Below are 13,799 nucleotides of genomic sequence, written 5' to 3'. Positions count from 1 at the left end.
GGGTCGTGCAGCATCGCGCTCTGGTGGCAGCTCGCATGAGTTCGCACCAACATTGGTAAAGAGCGCTCAGCCCAGTCACAACTTCTCATGCAATCGGTATGCGTCGAGCATCACAAAAAATACTCAAACATCAATGACATCGCGATTGCCGAGATCGTAGCCTCAGAACTTGGAGTTTTGGTCACACGAGTCAGAACCATGCCGTCATCCGCCGAAGACACGCCTTCGCAGCGAAAAATTGCGGGGGCTCAGAGCGGAGCGATAGATAGCGGCCGTTGGAGATACAAAAGCAGGGAGCATGTAATCCATAGCGCTTGCAGTTGAATCCTTCGACATCAAGAGAGCGATATAGAATCACGTGCAATCATGGTCAAGATCGCAGTCGCAGGCGGCACCGGAAGTATGCTTCCTCCCCTTCTACATATGCTTACCCCGCCTCTATCGAGACACCAGATGGCACTCCTCTATTGCTAGAAGTATGAGCATACCGTACCTTACTAACGCTGTCCAAAGACGTCGCAACCAACTTGCTCAAAGCAACAATCGCCTCTGGCAAGCACGAAATCACCATCTTCACGCGATCTGCGCCAACTAAATCCCACCCATCCCCCAAAGTCACCTACAAGCAAGTCGACTACACCGACCTCAATGGTCTCACCACAGCTCTCCAGGGCTTCCACACCCTCCTATCCTTCTTCGTCGTCCACCTCGATACCGACAACGTCGCCCAGAAGAACCTAATCCACGCCGCCATCGCAGCAGGCGTCTCCCGCTTCGCACCCAGCGAATGGGGCATCGCGAACTACGCCGGCGTCCCCAGCTACGACAACAAAGACTACATCCGGAAGTACCTTGAAGACCTAGACGCCAAGGGTGAACTAGGAACGATGCAATACTGCCTCTTCCAACCCTCCATCTTCATGGACTACTTCGCCCATCCATACCCGCTCGAACGCGATCTCTACACCTGGCCTTTCTTCCTCGACTTTGAGAACCGACGTGCCATGGTTCTAGATGATGGAAGCCAACCCATCGTCATCACCGCCATCCAAGACGACTGTGAGATTCTCGCTCGCGCGCTAGATGACACGCGTCCATGGCCGAAGATCGGTGGTATCAGAGGTTGCCGCACTTCCATCAGCGAAATGTTGGCTCTAGGCAAGAAGATCAGAAGCGGAGACTGGCTCGTCGAGTATGTCAAGAGCGAGGATCTAGCAAAGGGAGAGCTGAAAGCGAGTTGGTTGCCGCTGATCAGCCATCCTACTGTTACGGACGATGTGAGGGAGAGCTTCAGCAAGGCCTTTGTCATCATGTTCTTTGAGGCAATTAGGAGGGGGGCTTGGGATGTTAGTGATGAGTTCAACCAGCGGTTCCCGGAGTACAAGTTCATGAGTGCGGAGGAGTATTTAAGCAGGGCTTGGCAGGGGAAGCCTTAGATGGAGATTATTGGATATATGACGAGGTGCATCAAGGTGAACAGGGACGGTAGCGAAAGAAGGCTTCTTCATATAAATATCTACAAGAAGAAAATAGCAAAGTATATACAATCACCCTCTACCTCACCTCACGAGCCCTCCCCAGCTACAAAAAGTAACTCTTGATCTTGGGCAAGATTCCCGTCCAAGCAACTCCCGTCGTAGGCTCCATGTTATAGATGTAATCGGCCCACCACGGTCCCGCTGCCCACCAGATCCCTCCCAGCCAGACATCGCTGTTCTCTCCCATATACTTCAGTCCATCCTGCAACGCAGAAATGCACTGCGCGTTATTCCCGCCCGCAAACTCACCAATAACACCCTGTTTCTTGTTATCCTTGAGCCACTTGGTCGCAGCCTGGAGTCTCTCTTTGAAGATCGTGGCGCTAACACACGTGGCCGAAGTACCAGAGCCATCGGTATCGAGATACTGGTGCATTTGGTACACGAGTTTGTTCTCTGGATCCTTCAGGTTAACCATGCTGGCGCCGTTGCCGGAGGAGATCCATGTCCATGCGCCGGTCCAGCTGTTGCCCTCGGGGGTGATGTATTGTTTTGTAGCGCCTGCAGCGCGGACACCGTCGATGGCGGCTTGGTTTAGGTCGAAGACGAGCTGTTGGTCCATGTCGTGGTATTCGTTGTTTGTGTCGAAGACGACGAGGTCGTTGTCTTTGTATTCGGCGGCGACGTTGGTCCACCAGGTTTTGAAGGCGGCGGTATCGGTGATGATGTTCCCAAGGAAGCGGCCATAGTTGTGAGGTTGTATCATGGCGTAGGAGCCTTTGGAGGTTATGTGGTTTACTTGCTCGGTCAGGTTGCCGAGGTAGAGGGGGTCGAAGGCGCCGGTGAGGGAGTTGGGGGTTAGGCGCTCCATTACTGGGGAGTGTTAGGTCGTGGCTTTTGGGAAGATGTGGGTTACGGAGGTATGACTTACGGAAGTTCAAACGGAACATGTTCATTCCCTCGTCCATGAACTTGTCGATGGTGTTGAGATCGTACCAGGTGTACTCTTTTCCGTAGACACCCGTGAAGTTCTTCTCGCCAAATTCGGCACCCGACTCGTTGATTCCGAACCACTTCATCTTGCGAGAGGTTTGGCGTTTTTCAGCAGGAGCCGCGAAAGCGGTGCTGGCCAGAGCGGCCGCCGCCAAAAGAGTCTTGAATAGCATGGTGTAGAGATGCGAAGAATACTTCTACAGTCCTATGTTTCACCTGCTGGGCAAACATTACTCTTATACCGCGAATAGTTCGCATGCCAATGATTCAATGCCCCACAAATGGACGGGCTTTGCCTTCCGTTTCTTCCATGGCAATGAGTGGGCCTTCATCTGATGCCAATATGAAAGTGATGGATGTGGCATCATGGTTCTGAAGCTTTGAAGCCGCGGTGCCTGATAGATTGCTTGGCCATATTAAGGGAAGCTTCAATAACCGGGATCGTGGGTCATGCGCGGTGGCTTTGCGGGGACGCAGGGGTTACGATTCGTGGGGAGGTTACAACGGCCTGTCGGCAAAGAAAAACCGCTAAGATGAAACCATCGCGCCAACTGTCGAAGTTCTGCAACATGGAGAATAAGTAATCAGGTGTGTATGTGACACAATAAGTTGCGCATGATACTCCGCCAATGAATGTCATCGAAAACCGGCATTGGCCCTTGCATGCCGAGGAAGCTTCGTTGCATAGTCCTCGCATATTAAACCTCCTTGATCCTTACCGCATTCGTCTTAGCTTCCCATCTGCCGGCTGTCTACCCACATGTGAGTTGAATTGACAGACTCCGTGTTGAGAGAGGGAAGGCGTGGGCGTGCTAAGCATCATGGGGCAGACTCTTGATTGAACGTGATGCGAGACAGCAAATCTGCTCACTGCGAGGGTTTTTTGATCGTCGCATCGAACGGTCTGCGGAACGCGGTGCGCATCTCCGCCTTGCACGCTGCAGTCGTAGTCATGAATGGGTGTTTAACACTCGGGCATATAGACGAGGTTGACGCTGATCGTACCTAGAATTTAGTCTTGCAGGAGTAGCTCACAGATGAAACCCGGCGATGGCAGAACTGGGTATCTAATCATTTCTTTGCCCGGTCATACATACGCCGATCCCCATGCGAACATGGCCATTCATAAAGCCAAGTACTTCAATTCGCTATTCGATAGGAAAAGAAACGCATAGGTTGCCTTTACCGTCTAACATTGCGCCGACCAGCGCTAGGGAAGACATTCCTCGAAGGCGCAGTATAATTGTTCCCAGCAACGCTACTGAAAACATTACGGCTACTCCTGACGCCCGCACGCTGCAGGTTCTCCCATTGAGGCTGGACCCGGGCAGGTGGACGGCTTGGAACAATGGAAGGCATGATAGAGGGCACCTGACCGATGCGGGAACGACTTGGGCGATATGCAGGCGGTACATCAACTGCTGCTTGGGAATAATTGGGCGCGTCTCTATTGTAAAGTTCTCGGTTTTGGGAAGAGCCATAGGCACTGTCGCTGGTATATGGTGAGCGTCCCTCTTCCGGGCGTATGATGAAGCCACGTGAATTAAGATGACGTCTTTGATGCTGATGTGAGTGTGGCGTTGGTGCTAGCTCTACCAATCTGCGGCGGTGGTCCACCTCGATAGGCTCGTTCCTAGAATCGACGGGTGAATCGAAGAATGAGAGGCCATTTAGACTGCGAGCCTCAACCCAGCCGGCCCGAGGTTGGTTCGTCCTTGACCTTCGTGACCGATAATCGCCGGAATGATCGGAACTATCCTGAAGTTCAGCGCGGCCGGGCGATGGATAGACTCGGGCCTGGTTATGACCGGTTCGGAAATAGGGACTTACTACACTCTCGATCTGATGGCCGGGATTTTGTTGGCGTCTCGGTACTGGCGTAGTGGGGCCAAGATCCGGCATGCCGTGAGCTCTGTTTGTGTATTCGTTAGTCTGGTGGTCGCTAGAAGGATATTGACGCGCATCGACAGAGGCCGGAGATCTGTGTGGCGACTGGTGCATGAACGGATGTCCAAGATCCAAAGGCCTCCGGTAATCAACTGGTTCGGCGTTGTGCTCATGCCGATAAGCAGGTAGTACTTGCCTATTCCTGCTATCGTTACGATGATTCGTGCTCGTCTGCTCGCGAGGGTCTTTCAGACCTAGCTCCATCCCATTGTCGCGCGACAAGCCATCCATAAGACGAATGTACGAGGGCTCAGTAGGCAAATGAACCGGACGATGGCCACTGCTTTGCTTATCTATTTTGACTGGAGACGATGCTCGGAATGTGAAGTCTGACCGGTTGTCTTTGAGGCCTACACTAGAAAGTAGCTGCGATCCTCGAACGTCAGAGGCTTGATGGGGCTGTTCTACGGGCAGCGCTCCCGACATGTACGGTGTCTCGTCGCGGAAGTCATCGCGTCCTGGCTGATGACCGACTTCAACATCTTGCCAATGTCCGTTATCATACATTTGCACGTCTGGGTCGTCCTCAAAGGACCCATCTGCTGCAGACCTGGAGCGATCACTGGAGAACTTCTTTCGCAGGCTCGGAAACATCTTGCGCATGGATTGCATCCTGGACATCGGCTTTGGTGGAGGTGGCATGGCATCTCGGCTTGAAGGATGGCAGGCTTGGGTATTGGTGGGAAGGGGTGAATCGAGGCGTTGCCGCTTCATGGGTCGCGGGACAAAGGAGCCGGAAGATGCGGTTCCCAATCGTCCAGTTGTATGAGCCGATCTACCGGCGGTATGGCTTGAGGCAGTCGTTCGTAGTTTACCGCCCGATCGTCCGCTGCGTTCAGGCGAAGCTTCGTCGCTATCGAATGCGTGAGGGTCAATGCCTTTGAAGTTAGGTACAGGTTCTAGTGCCATCGCAAAGCCGAGTTGGGCAAGTCGCTTCTGCATCCTCTCGTTTTGACTGGAGCGGTTAGCAAATGCCTCGTAGCATGGCGTATTCGGCCTACTCGACTAGCATAGGCACAAGCTTCAAGTAATGGCGAATTGCTGACTTGTTTGCCAGGAATGTTGCGAGGTCCTTTGGGTTGACATCGCGAAAATGCGCAACCTCTTCATCGAGACCCTGGAGTCGCTGAACCTCGGCTTTCATGGCTTGAAACTGATCCTTCTGCAGTCGTAGTCGCTCGTTCTCTTGCTGGAGTGTAACGACTTTCGCGTGTTCCTTGGAGGCAAGATCCTGCACACTAGCCAGTTTCTTCTCCATATTGGTCAAGGCTTCTTGAAGGGGCTTGCGGGTCGCATATGTGTTCTGGCAGTATCGAATAAGCGCAATATACTGGAACTGATTATTGTTAGCTGGCGTCATGACCTGTGGGTGACATGACGTACGCGCAATGCCTCCATCTCTTTCCCGCTACCATCGAGGCGGATGGGAGGCGCGGTGAACCATGCGAGCGGAATGTTAGGATCGTATTCATCTTTCTTGAAGCCGCGTATCGAGAAGAGATCGCGCGGCTCACTGTCGCCTTTCTCTTTGATACAGACGGGACAGGGTGATTGGGGTCGCTGTCCGGCTGTATGGAAAGGCGGTCCTGTCGTGGCTGTCAGCAGCTGCCTAATGTGCGGTCGCGCTTCACTTACCGCCGCCCTCCAAATGACTGCTGCAGAAGACATGACAGCAACTGGCGAGGAACAGGCGCGTCACAAGGCGCTCTTTTGGGTTGATACCATCTGACAGGCCACGGACTGTCTCGTTGTGGCCTTCGTAGACATCGGCGAAGGAGGCGCAACACACCGAGCAGGCGTAGATGAAGTTGAGGGGATCAGCGCCCAGCTCTGTTGGTCCCTTCTCCGACACAGCGCTCATGACTGCGGTTGCGACGATGTGGAAAGAAGGACAGGAGTGACGCGCGGGTGGGAGGTGGGTGCAGTTGGGATATGGAAGTGACGACGAGGCAGTCGCTGTCAACAGCGCCAAGACATCAACACACGTCGTGCTTTCCTTTCTCGACGCGGTGACGGACGGTAAGGAACAACAAAGGATGCGAGGTGAAGAATTGACACAAACGCACGGTGAGACACAAGAGACATGGATCAGACATTCGGACACGTGCGCTCCACCTACAACACTCCCACGCGCTCATGACAAGGGGTGTTATGAAAGTTCACTGATGGCTACACGGAAAGCATGGAAGAAATGTCTCCATATATACAGAAAACGGATCATCTTTCTCTACCTACCCAGTTCATCTTGTACTCTAAGCAAATGTCCGGCATGGGTATCTGTATCGCATTAGTGTCGTTCCTGCAAAATCAGATGAAAAGACCTACGCTGTGCCATATGACTGCTCGTTCTCCAGCTCGTATCGCTTGTGTCCGCCAGCAAGGGTGTTGTGCAGCCCGCTTGGTAGCGGAGGCATACCACCAGGTCCCAGCACATCCTTTGCAAGTCCAGTATTCTTCTCAAACGCGACCGCCAGTCCCTTGGCGCCTTCCTCTTTCGCCGCGACCAGCGACTTTGTGCCTGCCTCGCCAATCAGCTCCTGCTTGGGTGCTGCCGCGCTTCCAACTTCGAGCAGCGCAACCGCGTCGGACTGGGTGACTGTCGAGAGCCTGGGGTATCGTCGTCGCACGTCGCGCTTCCAGTATGGGTTCTCGGCGATATCAGCGGCAGGGAGAGTGACAGGGTCGTCGTAAGAGTTGGGGTCGAGACCGCCTGGGGGTGGGTTGCGGAATTGCGGGTTCATGGGGATACCCGTGGAGCGCTTGGGGTCGAGCGCGAAGAGCCTGTTAATCGCGGCATAGATTCCGGTAGGCTGAACGGTGTATTTCTACAGGTCTACAGTCAGTACCAGTGTTCGCAATGGTTAATGGCCGAAGAGGGGCGGCGAGGTAAAGGCATTCGAGATCGGTTCGGGCTGCGTACCGAAAAGACAGTAGTCTTCACATTCTTGGCGACGGACATCTTGAGGGACTGGCCTTCCAGACAGGCTGCAAGGGTGTCAATGGGTCAATGGGCGGGTGCCGTGCTGTCGCGCGTTTGGGTCGACTATCGTGACGCTTGGTGATGTTCGCGAAGCTCGATGGATGCCAAGACGGCACTATCCGCTTTGATACTCGCGCCATTTCATTCGTCAGGTCTGTCGCGAACACCAAGAACCGCGACTACACTCGCAATCTTCCGCCTTGGGTCTGATCTCAATAATATACCATCCTGCAGTCATTGTCCCCAGCCGGACGCTCGTCTCACGAGGTACTGGTGCTTCACGGTCAACGTGGCAGGCGATGAGAGCGTTAGCGATACCTCTCGATTACTCGCCTCTGAATGCTGAGTCTATACTCTTTGCCGGATCTGAGAAAGCATCCAGCTAGAAACGCTGATAGTAGATGGCCTGCAGCTCCAGCTTATCACTGCCCAGGTGCTTTCTACCACCCCCTTAGCCGCAGTGAACTTATTGTGTGCCTGCTAGATCAAGATGATATGAGCCCGCGTCTGTGCACGCGTTGTTGACTACCTAGGTATGCATGATGCAAAATCGTTCCTACCCCACTGCCGTTGCAACCGTGATTGTTGCCAGGCTTACGCGCACGATATCCGCGCCCTTCCAATGTGAAAAAGGTGGGATGGCACGGGTATCCGCACTAGTGTCCTCGCTTGCTGTGATATCCGCTGCGCGTGATTGCGACACGGGGTTCTGCATCGATATCCGACATTAGCCGTGACACGCCGCTACGTATACCCAAGACACCCGCTCGCCGATTCTGCGATGAGAAGGGCACGAGACTACTCCACAACGCTGTTGTTCTTTGTCATCGCGATGGACCTGGGATCAGAGAGGGTATTGCGGGAGCTGCGGATGATGGTGGAGGGTGAATGAGTACTTATGTGCCTTGCGTGCGCGACCCTCTACTTCGTGAAACGGTTTTGGTACTCTTCATCGTGTACACGAATTGTTCAACGGTGCGCGTGTTTGTGGCAATGACCTTTGTCACACATCAATAACATCACTCAACTCAACGCGCCTCAATACCACAAACATGGCATTCCTATTCCTACTAGCCTCCATCTTTGGAGCCCTGGCTCTTTACGTACGTTGCTCGGCGTTCTCGTCTTGATCAATCCAAAGCTAACACCACGCTCAGATCTTCGGAGTGATCGTTTACCGCCTGACTTTCCATCCTCTTGCATCATACCCGGGCCCTTTCCTCGCGAAGATCACAGATATCTATCTGGCGTACTACGCCTACAAGGGCTCTCGGCATCTCGCTTTCCACCGCGCGCACGAGCAATATGGACCGTACGTCCGTCTTGGACCGAACCTACTTTCTGTCAACACCGCCACTGGCCTCAAAACTATCTATGGATTTCGCAGCAATGTCAAGAAGGCGTCGTTTTACGAAGCGTTCCCCAGCACACCTAAAGCGGTTAGCGTCCATAGCTCTATTGACAAGATGCAACATGCACGCAAGAGACGTGTGATGAGCCACGCTTTCAGCGACTCGGCCATCAAGAGTCTCGAGAAGTACATCCTGGCAAATGTACGTGTTGGCTGCGAACTGCTCGGACGCAAGAGCAACAACTGGTCTGCCGAGAAGAGCCTCGCCGATGAGAAGGATGGTGGCTGGAACGACGCTTGGAACGCTGCGCATTGGTGCGAGTGGCTCGTTTTCGACATCATGGGTGATCTGGTATTTGGAAAGGCTTTTGGTATGCTGGAAGGCCCTACCAATCGTTTCGCAACTCAGCTGGTTGGCAATGCGGCACACCGACATCTCATCTGCGGAACGCACCTTACCATCCACAACTGGCACCTGGACAAGCTCTTCTTCCGCAAGATCGCAGGCCAGCGAGCACAGTACATGCAGTACAGCAAGGGTCAAGCCATGGAGCGAACAAAGCTGGGCGTCGACGTTGATCGTAAAGACTTCTTCTACTACCTGCTCAACGCGAAGGATCCAGAAACCGGCAAAGGCTTCAGCATGGATGAGCTTTGGGGCGAATCAAACTTGCTGATCATCGCTGGTTCTGATACAACTTCAACGGCTATGGCTGGTGCCTTCTTCTACCTCGCACACAACCCCGCAGCGATGCAGAAAGTCTGCAAAGAGATCCGGGAAACATTCAATGATGTTGAGGAAATCGTAACCGGACCCAAGCTGAGCGGCTGCTCATTCCTCCGTGCTTGCATCGACGAGACCATGCGCATGACCCCCCCAGTCGCCGGTGCTCTTCCCCGGGAAGTCCTTGCCGGTGGTCTGGATATCGATGGTCGCCACATTCCTGCCGGATGCGACGTGGGCGTCCCGATCTACGCCATTCACCACAACGCCGACTACTTCCCTCAACCGTTCGACTACATTCCTGAGAGATGGCTATCTGATCCATCCGCGAACCCGCTTCATAGCAGTCTCCAGGCAGCGCAGTCGGCGTACAACCCCTTCAGCATCGGTCCTCGTGGATGCATTGGCAAGGGTCTCGCGTATGTTGAGCTGTCGGTAACGATTGCCAGGGTACTTTATCTATACGACCTGAGACTGGCGCCGGGCACGACATTGGGTGCTGGAAGCAAGGACTTGGAAGTCGGTAGGACAAGGGCGTCTGAGTATCAGATCCAGGACGTCTTTGCTAGCAAGAAAGACGGGCCGGTCTTACAGTTTAGGGCTAGATGATCTCTAAGTAGCTTGATATTAAATGAATTATCTTGTTACATTCCTCGCAGACATGTGATCAGATCTTTCTTTGCAGTGCTAGTAAAATAAATGGGCGAAGCCTTGTTTGAGCGAATCGTTGCAAAATGTTGCACAGCGTGGCGGTTGCAGTTTCGCTGGTTTCGTGACCTGTGTTATCGATAAGCCAGGTCTTGGCAAGCCAAGGAACTTTCTCTGTTCAGCGCGATCATGGCTGGCGTCTTTTCGAGTGGACGCGATCATTCGCCATCATCGATTGCGACCTACCATCACCTTCGGACTAACACAATTGACTATGGCTGTACCCAGGATACTCTCTCGTGGGCGCTGTCTCTTTGCTCGGACAACGCCTTCCGTACGCGTTGCTCAATCAGCTGTTCCGTTGATCAGAACATCAATTACGAAGCGAGAGTTCGCTGCCAGCCAGCTGAGGCGGGAAAATATCATCGAAACACCGTCGAGAGGACCAGAGATTGCACTCACTGATGCGCGCACTCCGATATCAAGCGCATCATCAGGGGTTGCTTTATTGGGTATACCAAAGCGACTGACGAGAGGAGAGGTCGAGGATCTACTACGATCAAAAGGATGCACCGTGTACGTCTTATAACATTTCTTTGGAGATTTCGCAAACAGGGTTTCGAGCTAATTTTCACCCAGCAAGAGATTGCAGATGCGTCTTGATCGCTACACTTTCCAGAACGACACCAGGTGTTTCGCGGAACTTGGAAGCGAAGCAGAGGCTGCCAAGGTCATTGCAGAGCTTAATGACGCAGAGCTACAGCGCAAGAAGCTTATCGTCAGGCCTCTCAAAGACGACTTCATTTGGGGCCCTGTGCAGGACAAGCGAGACCACAAGTACGCTACTCGCTACTTCTTTGACGAGGGCCCCGCCGCTGCACTCGAAGCTGTACGCCCATTGCTCGAAGGTCGTCGCTTGATGGTTAGAGTTCAGACACCCGGTTGGACGTCCAATACCAGCATCAACAAACAGAAACAGAACGCGCTGCGGATACTTGACGAGCAATTCGCCAAACATGGTACCATCGAACGCATCAGTGACTTCGCGCCATTCTATGGTGATAAGAAAAAAGAACCGCGCATTCTTTGCTTCATCGATTTCGCAACCAAAGAGGGCGCAGACAAAGCGATCGAGAACATCCACGATACGGAAATCGAGGGTCGTTTGACGTGGCTGACGCGTTCTGAGACCAATCAATACAGGAGCCACCAAATTGGGAAGGTAGCCCCAGAGGCGCTCAAACAACTACAAGAACGTGGTGTGGCGCCTAAAGACGAAGAGCTCCACGAGGACAAGTTTGTCAATCCGCTACCGAAGAAGGAATAGTCAAAGCAACGATGGTGGGACGTGTGTGTTACATGAGCTGAGACTTTACTCGACTTACACCATAGTTTGTTGTCAGCTGCGTTTTAAACGTAGGCATTTGTCGACCTTTGTACATTAAAGAAATTCTCAGCATTATACGAAGAGACCAAAATAAAAAGTTCCGGCTGGCTTGCGTCTTGTCTCACACCCACCACAAGTCCTCAATTCTTCCAAAATACCTAATGTTATAGTACAGACGTTACGCAAACCCCTGCGCTCACAATGTGCAGGTAGCAAAGAAGCTTCACGCAACACGCATGTAGCTGGGCGGGCGGTTGCTCTTACATTACCAGCTTATATTTTCCAGCTCTTTGGCGTCACTTTCCTCCCAAGGAAACAACTGCTCTGAAGCCTTGATCAACCGCTTATGATCCTCCGATCGCGGTTTGATCGAACAACGGTATGGCACAGGGTGACTGATCGCTCCCGGCTCAAACTTCACCTCCGGCTCCACAACGCGACCATTTCCATCAACGAACTTGGTGATGTTAAACACTGCGAGAGTCTGGGCGATGGTAATGAAGAGCGCGTTATCCGCCACGTATCGGCCCGGGCAGATGCGGCGACCATATCCGAAGATGAAGTTTCTAGGGTCAGGCTCACTCTTATGAGTGGGTGTTTCGAGGAAACGCTCTGGTCTGAACACCATTGGGTCGGGGTAGACTTCAGGGTCGTGCGTGAAGTGCCAATTATTGGGTAGAAGGATGGAGCCTTTCGGAATGCGATACCCGCGACAGGTGTCTTCTTCCGTGCTGCAGTGTGGAAGGCACATTGGTGCGACGAGGTGCCAGCGGTGGGTCTCTTTCATGATTGCTTCGATGTAAGGAAGACTTTCGCGGTCTTTACTGACGGGTAGCCGGCCTCCGCCAATAACGCGATCTAGCTCTTCTTGGGCCTTCTTTTGAACTTCCGGGAAGACAGTCATAGCAAGGAAGAAGGTCATGATCGAGGACACGGTCTATGGATTGAGTCAGTAAAGTAATAGAGGCGCCGATAATGGCATACAAGCTTACCGTATCAGCACCGCCCAGGTAGAGCGCTAATGCAGTCCACTTATGAATAAACTCCATCTCAGCATCCGAACCGAGACCTTCAATGCATTGCGACAAGAAAGACGGCGAATGCCTCTTTTCTCTCATTTGCTTCTTCACGAACTCATACGGTTGATTCGTGCATTGGCTGAGCTGCGCCGCCATTCGTCTCGCCGTGTCTTTGAACCCCGTACCTGGCAGCCATGCTGGCAAGTACCGCACTAGCCGACGTCAGAGGCCATATTAATCATCAAGAAGCGATACTCACAGAATGGAAAGATGTCTACCGACCACTTCCCAGGAACTGTAGCATCGGCGAACTGCTCCATAGTCTTGGCGGCCATATCAACGAAAGGGTCGTTGCCATTGGCGACAGCAGTGTAGCCGTAGGTGATCTTGAGAATGACACTGCCAGCCTCTTTTCGTATATGATCAAAGAGCTTGTCGGGTGACTCTAGAAGGTTGAGCAGGAAGTGCGCGGCTTCCGTCTCTTGCGCTTTATCAAACACGGACACGGAAACGTTCGTGCTCGCTATCTTGGTGATATTCTTACGCTGAATTTTCCATTCTGCGGAATACGGGGTCATCGCAATTGCATGACGCCATCCTACCCTGTCCGCATGGTCAGCGAGCACTTCCCTCATCTTACTATGGAGCTCTCCACATACATGTCACCACTAAAGGTCTGGCTGGGTCTCGAAGAATGAATCGCTGAGCGATCGCGCAACAGCTCGAATGCGATCTCAGGGTCGTTAATGATGATGAAAGTTTGCCCTAGCACTGTGACGGAACTAAGAGGGCCATAGACATCCTTGTGTCGTAGCCAGTGGTGGCACTCAAGCATGCCGGATTTGGGCATATCGTTGACATTTCCAATAATCGGGAGGCCCTTTGGGCCCGGGGGAAGAGGTCTCGCATTCTTTCTCTCCAGATGCCAACGGGTGGCGTAAAGTATGGCAAATGCAGCGAAAGCAATAGCGATCGTGGCTGATAATACGATAGACATGGTGATGACAGTGATGAGGAAAGGCAGTTGCCGGGATTGTAAAATGATCGAGATATACCTGTCCTGCCAAGCCAGATCCTTCGCCATATCAGTATCTTCCTGCGTGATGACGGTTCGCTTAGAACGGCTGCGCCGCATCAATGCAAATACAAAGTGCTCGAGAACATTTCCGCCAGTAGAATAAAGCGTAGCAATCCCGCAGGATTTGGGCCGTGTCGAAAGGGTAAATCTGTCAAATTCTGGACGTTAATGTTATCGGTTGCGGCACAGAACTG

General features: G+C 52.8%; 7 protein-coding genes across 7 annotated transcripts; 3 read left to right on the top strand and 4 right to left on the bottom strand.

The window, feature by feature from the left end:
• Positions 1 to 366: 366 nt before the first annotated feature.
• J4E92_001455 (uncharacterized protein) lies at positions 367 to 1,436 on the top strand (the record flags this gene model as incomplete). Its single annotated transcript, XM_051492867.1, has 2 exons — positions 367 to 400; positions 514 to 1,436. 2 exons carry the CDS (start codon positions 367 to 369, stop codon positions 1,434 to 1,436), a joined length of 957 nt encoding a protein of 318 aa, XP_051356098.1.
• Positions 1,437 to 1,581: 145 nt separating this feature from the next.
• J4E92_001454 (uncharacterized protein) lies at positions 1,582 to 2,644 on the bottom strand (the record flags this gene model as incomplete). The annotated part of the gene is made up of 2 exons (XM_051492866.1): positions 1,582 to 2,351; positions 2,410 to 2,644. 2 exons carry the CDS (start codon positions 2,642 to 2,644, stop codon positions 1,582 to 1,584), a joined length of 1,005 nt encoding a protein of 334 aa, XP_051356097.1.
• Positions 2,645 to 5,415: 2,771 nt separating this feature from the next.
• J4E92_001453 (uncharacterized protein) lies at positions 5,416 to 6,279 on the bottom strand (the record flags this gene model as incomplete). Its single annotated transcript, XM_051492865.1, has 3 exons — positions 5,416 to 5,754; positions 5,802 to 5,938; positions 6,141 to 6,279. The coding sequence occupies 3 exons, from the start codon at positions 6,277 to 6,279 to the stop codon at positions 5,416 to 5,418; spliced, it is 615 nt and encodes a 204-aa protein (XP_051356096.1).
• A 391-nt stretch (positions 6,280 to 6,670) lies between these two features.
• Positions 6,671 to 7,377, bottom strand: J4E92_001452 (uncharacterized protein; the record flags this gene model as incomplete). Its single annotated transcript, XM_051492864.1, has 3 exons — positions 6,671 to 6,695; positions 6,744 to 7,243; positions 7,339 to 7,377. The coding sequence occupies 3 exons, from the start codon at positions 7,375 to 7,377 to the stop codon at positions 6,671 to 6,673; spliced, it is 564 nt and encodes a 187-aa protein (XP_051356095.1).
• A 1,073-nt stretch (positions 7,378 to 8,450) lies between these two features.
• Positions 8,451 to 10,082, top strand: J4E92_001451 (uncharacterized protein; the record flags this gene model as incomplete). The annotated part of the gene is made up of 2 exons (XM_051492863.1): positions 8,451 to 8,501; positions 8,556 to 10,082. The coding sequence occupies 2 exons, from the start codon at positions 8,451 to 8,453 to the stop codon at positions 10,080 to 10,082; spliced, it is 1,578 nt and encodes a 525-aa protein (XP_051356094.1).
• Positions 10,083 to 10,688: 606 nt separating this feature from the next.
• On the top strand, positions 10,689 to 11,448 carry J4E92_001450 (uncharacterized protein; the record flags this gene model as incomplete). Its single annotated transcript, XM_051492862.1, has 2 exons — positions 10,689 to 10,697; positions 10,774 to 11,448. The coding sequence occupies 2 exons, from the start codon at positions 10,689 to 10,691 to the stop codon at positions 11,446 to 11,448; spliced, it is 684 nt and encodes a 227-aa protein (XP_051356093.1).
• Positions 11,449 to 11,773: 325 nt separating this feature from the next.
• On the bottom strand, positions 11,774 to 13,524 carry J4E92_001449 (uncharacterized protein; the record flags this gene model as incomplete). Its single annotated transcript, XM_051492861.1, has 4 exons — positions 11,774 to 12,445; positions 12,501 to 12,739; positions 12,787 to 13,130; positions 13,187 to 13,524. 4 exons carry the CDS (start codon positions 13,522 to 13,524, stop codon positions 11,774 to 11,776), a joined length of 1,593 nt encoding a protein of 530 aa, XP_051356092.1.
• Positions 13,525 to 13,799: the final 275 nt, after the last annotated feature.

This window comes from Alternaria infectoria, assembly GCF_024043175.1.
Source record: "Alternaria infectoria strain BMP 0036 chromosome Unknown scaffold_2, whole genome shotgun sequence".
Taxonomy (NCBI): domain Eukaryota; kingdom Fungi; phylum Ascomycota; class Dothideomycetes; order Pleosporales; family Pleosporaceae; genus Alternaria; species Alternaria infectoria.
The sequence above is the reverse complement of the archived record's forward strand: the minus strand, read 5'-3'. Positions and strand labels throughout refer to the sequence as shown.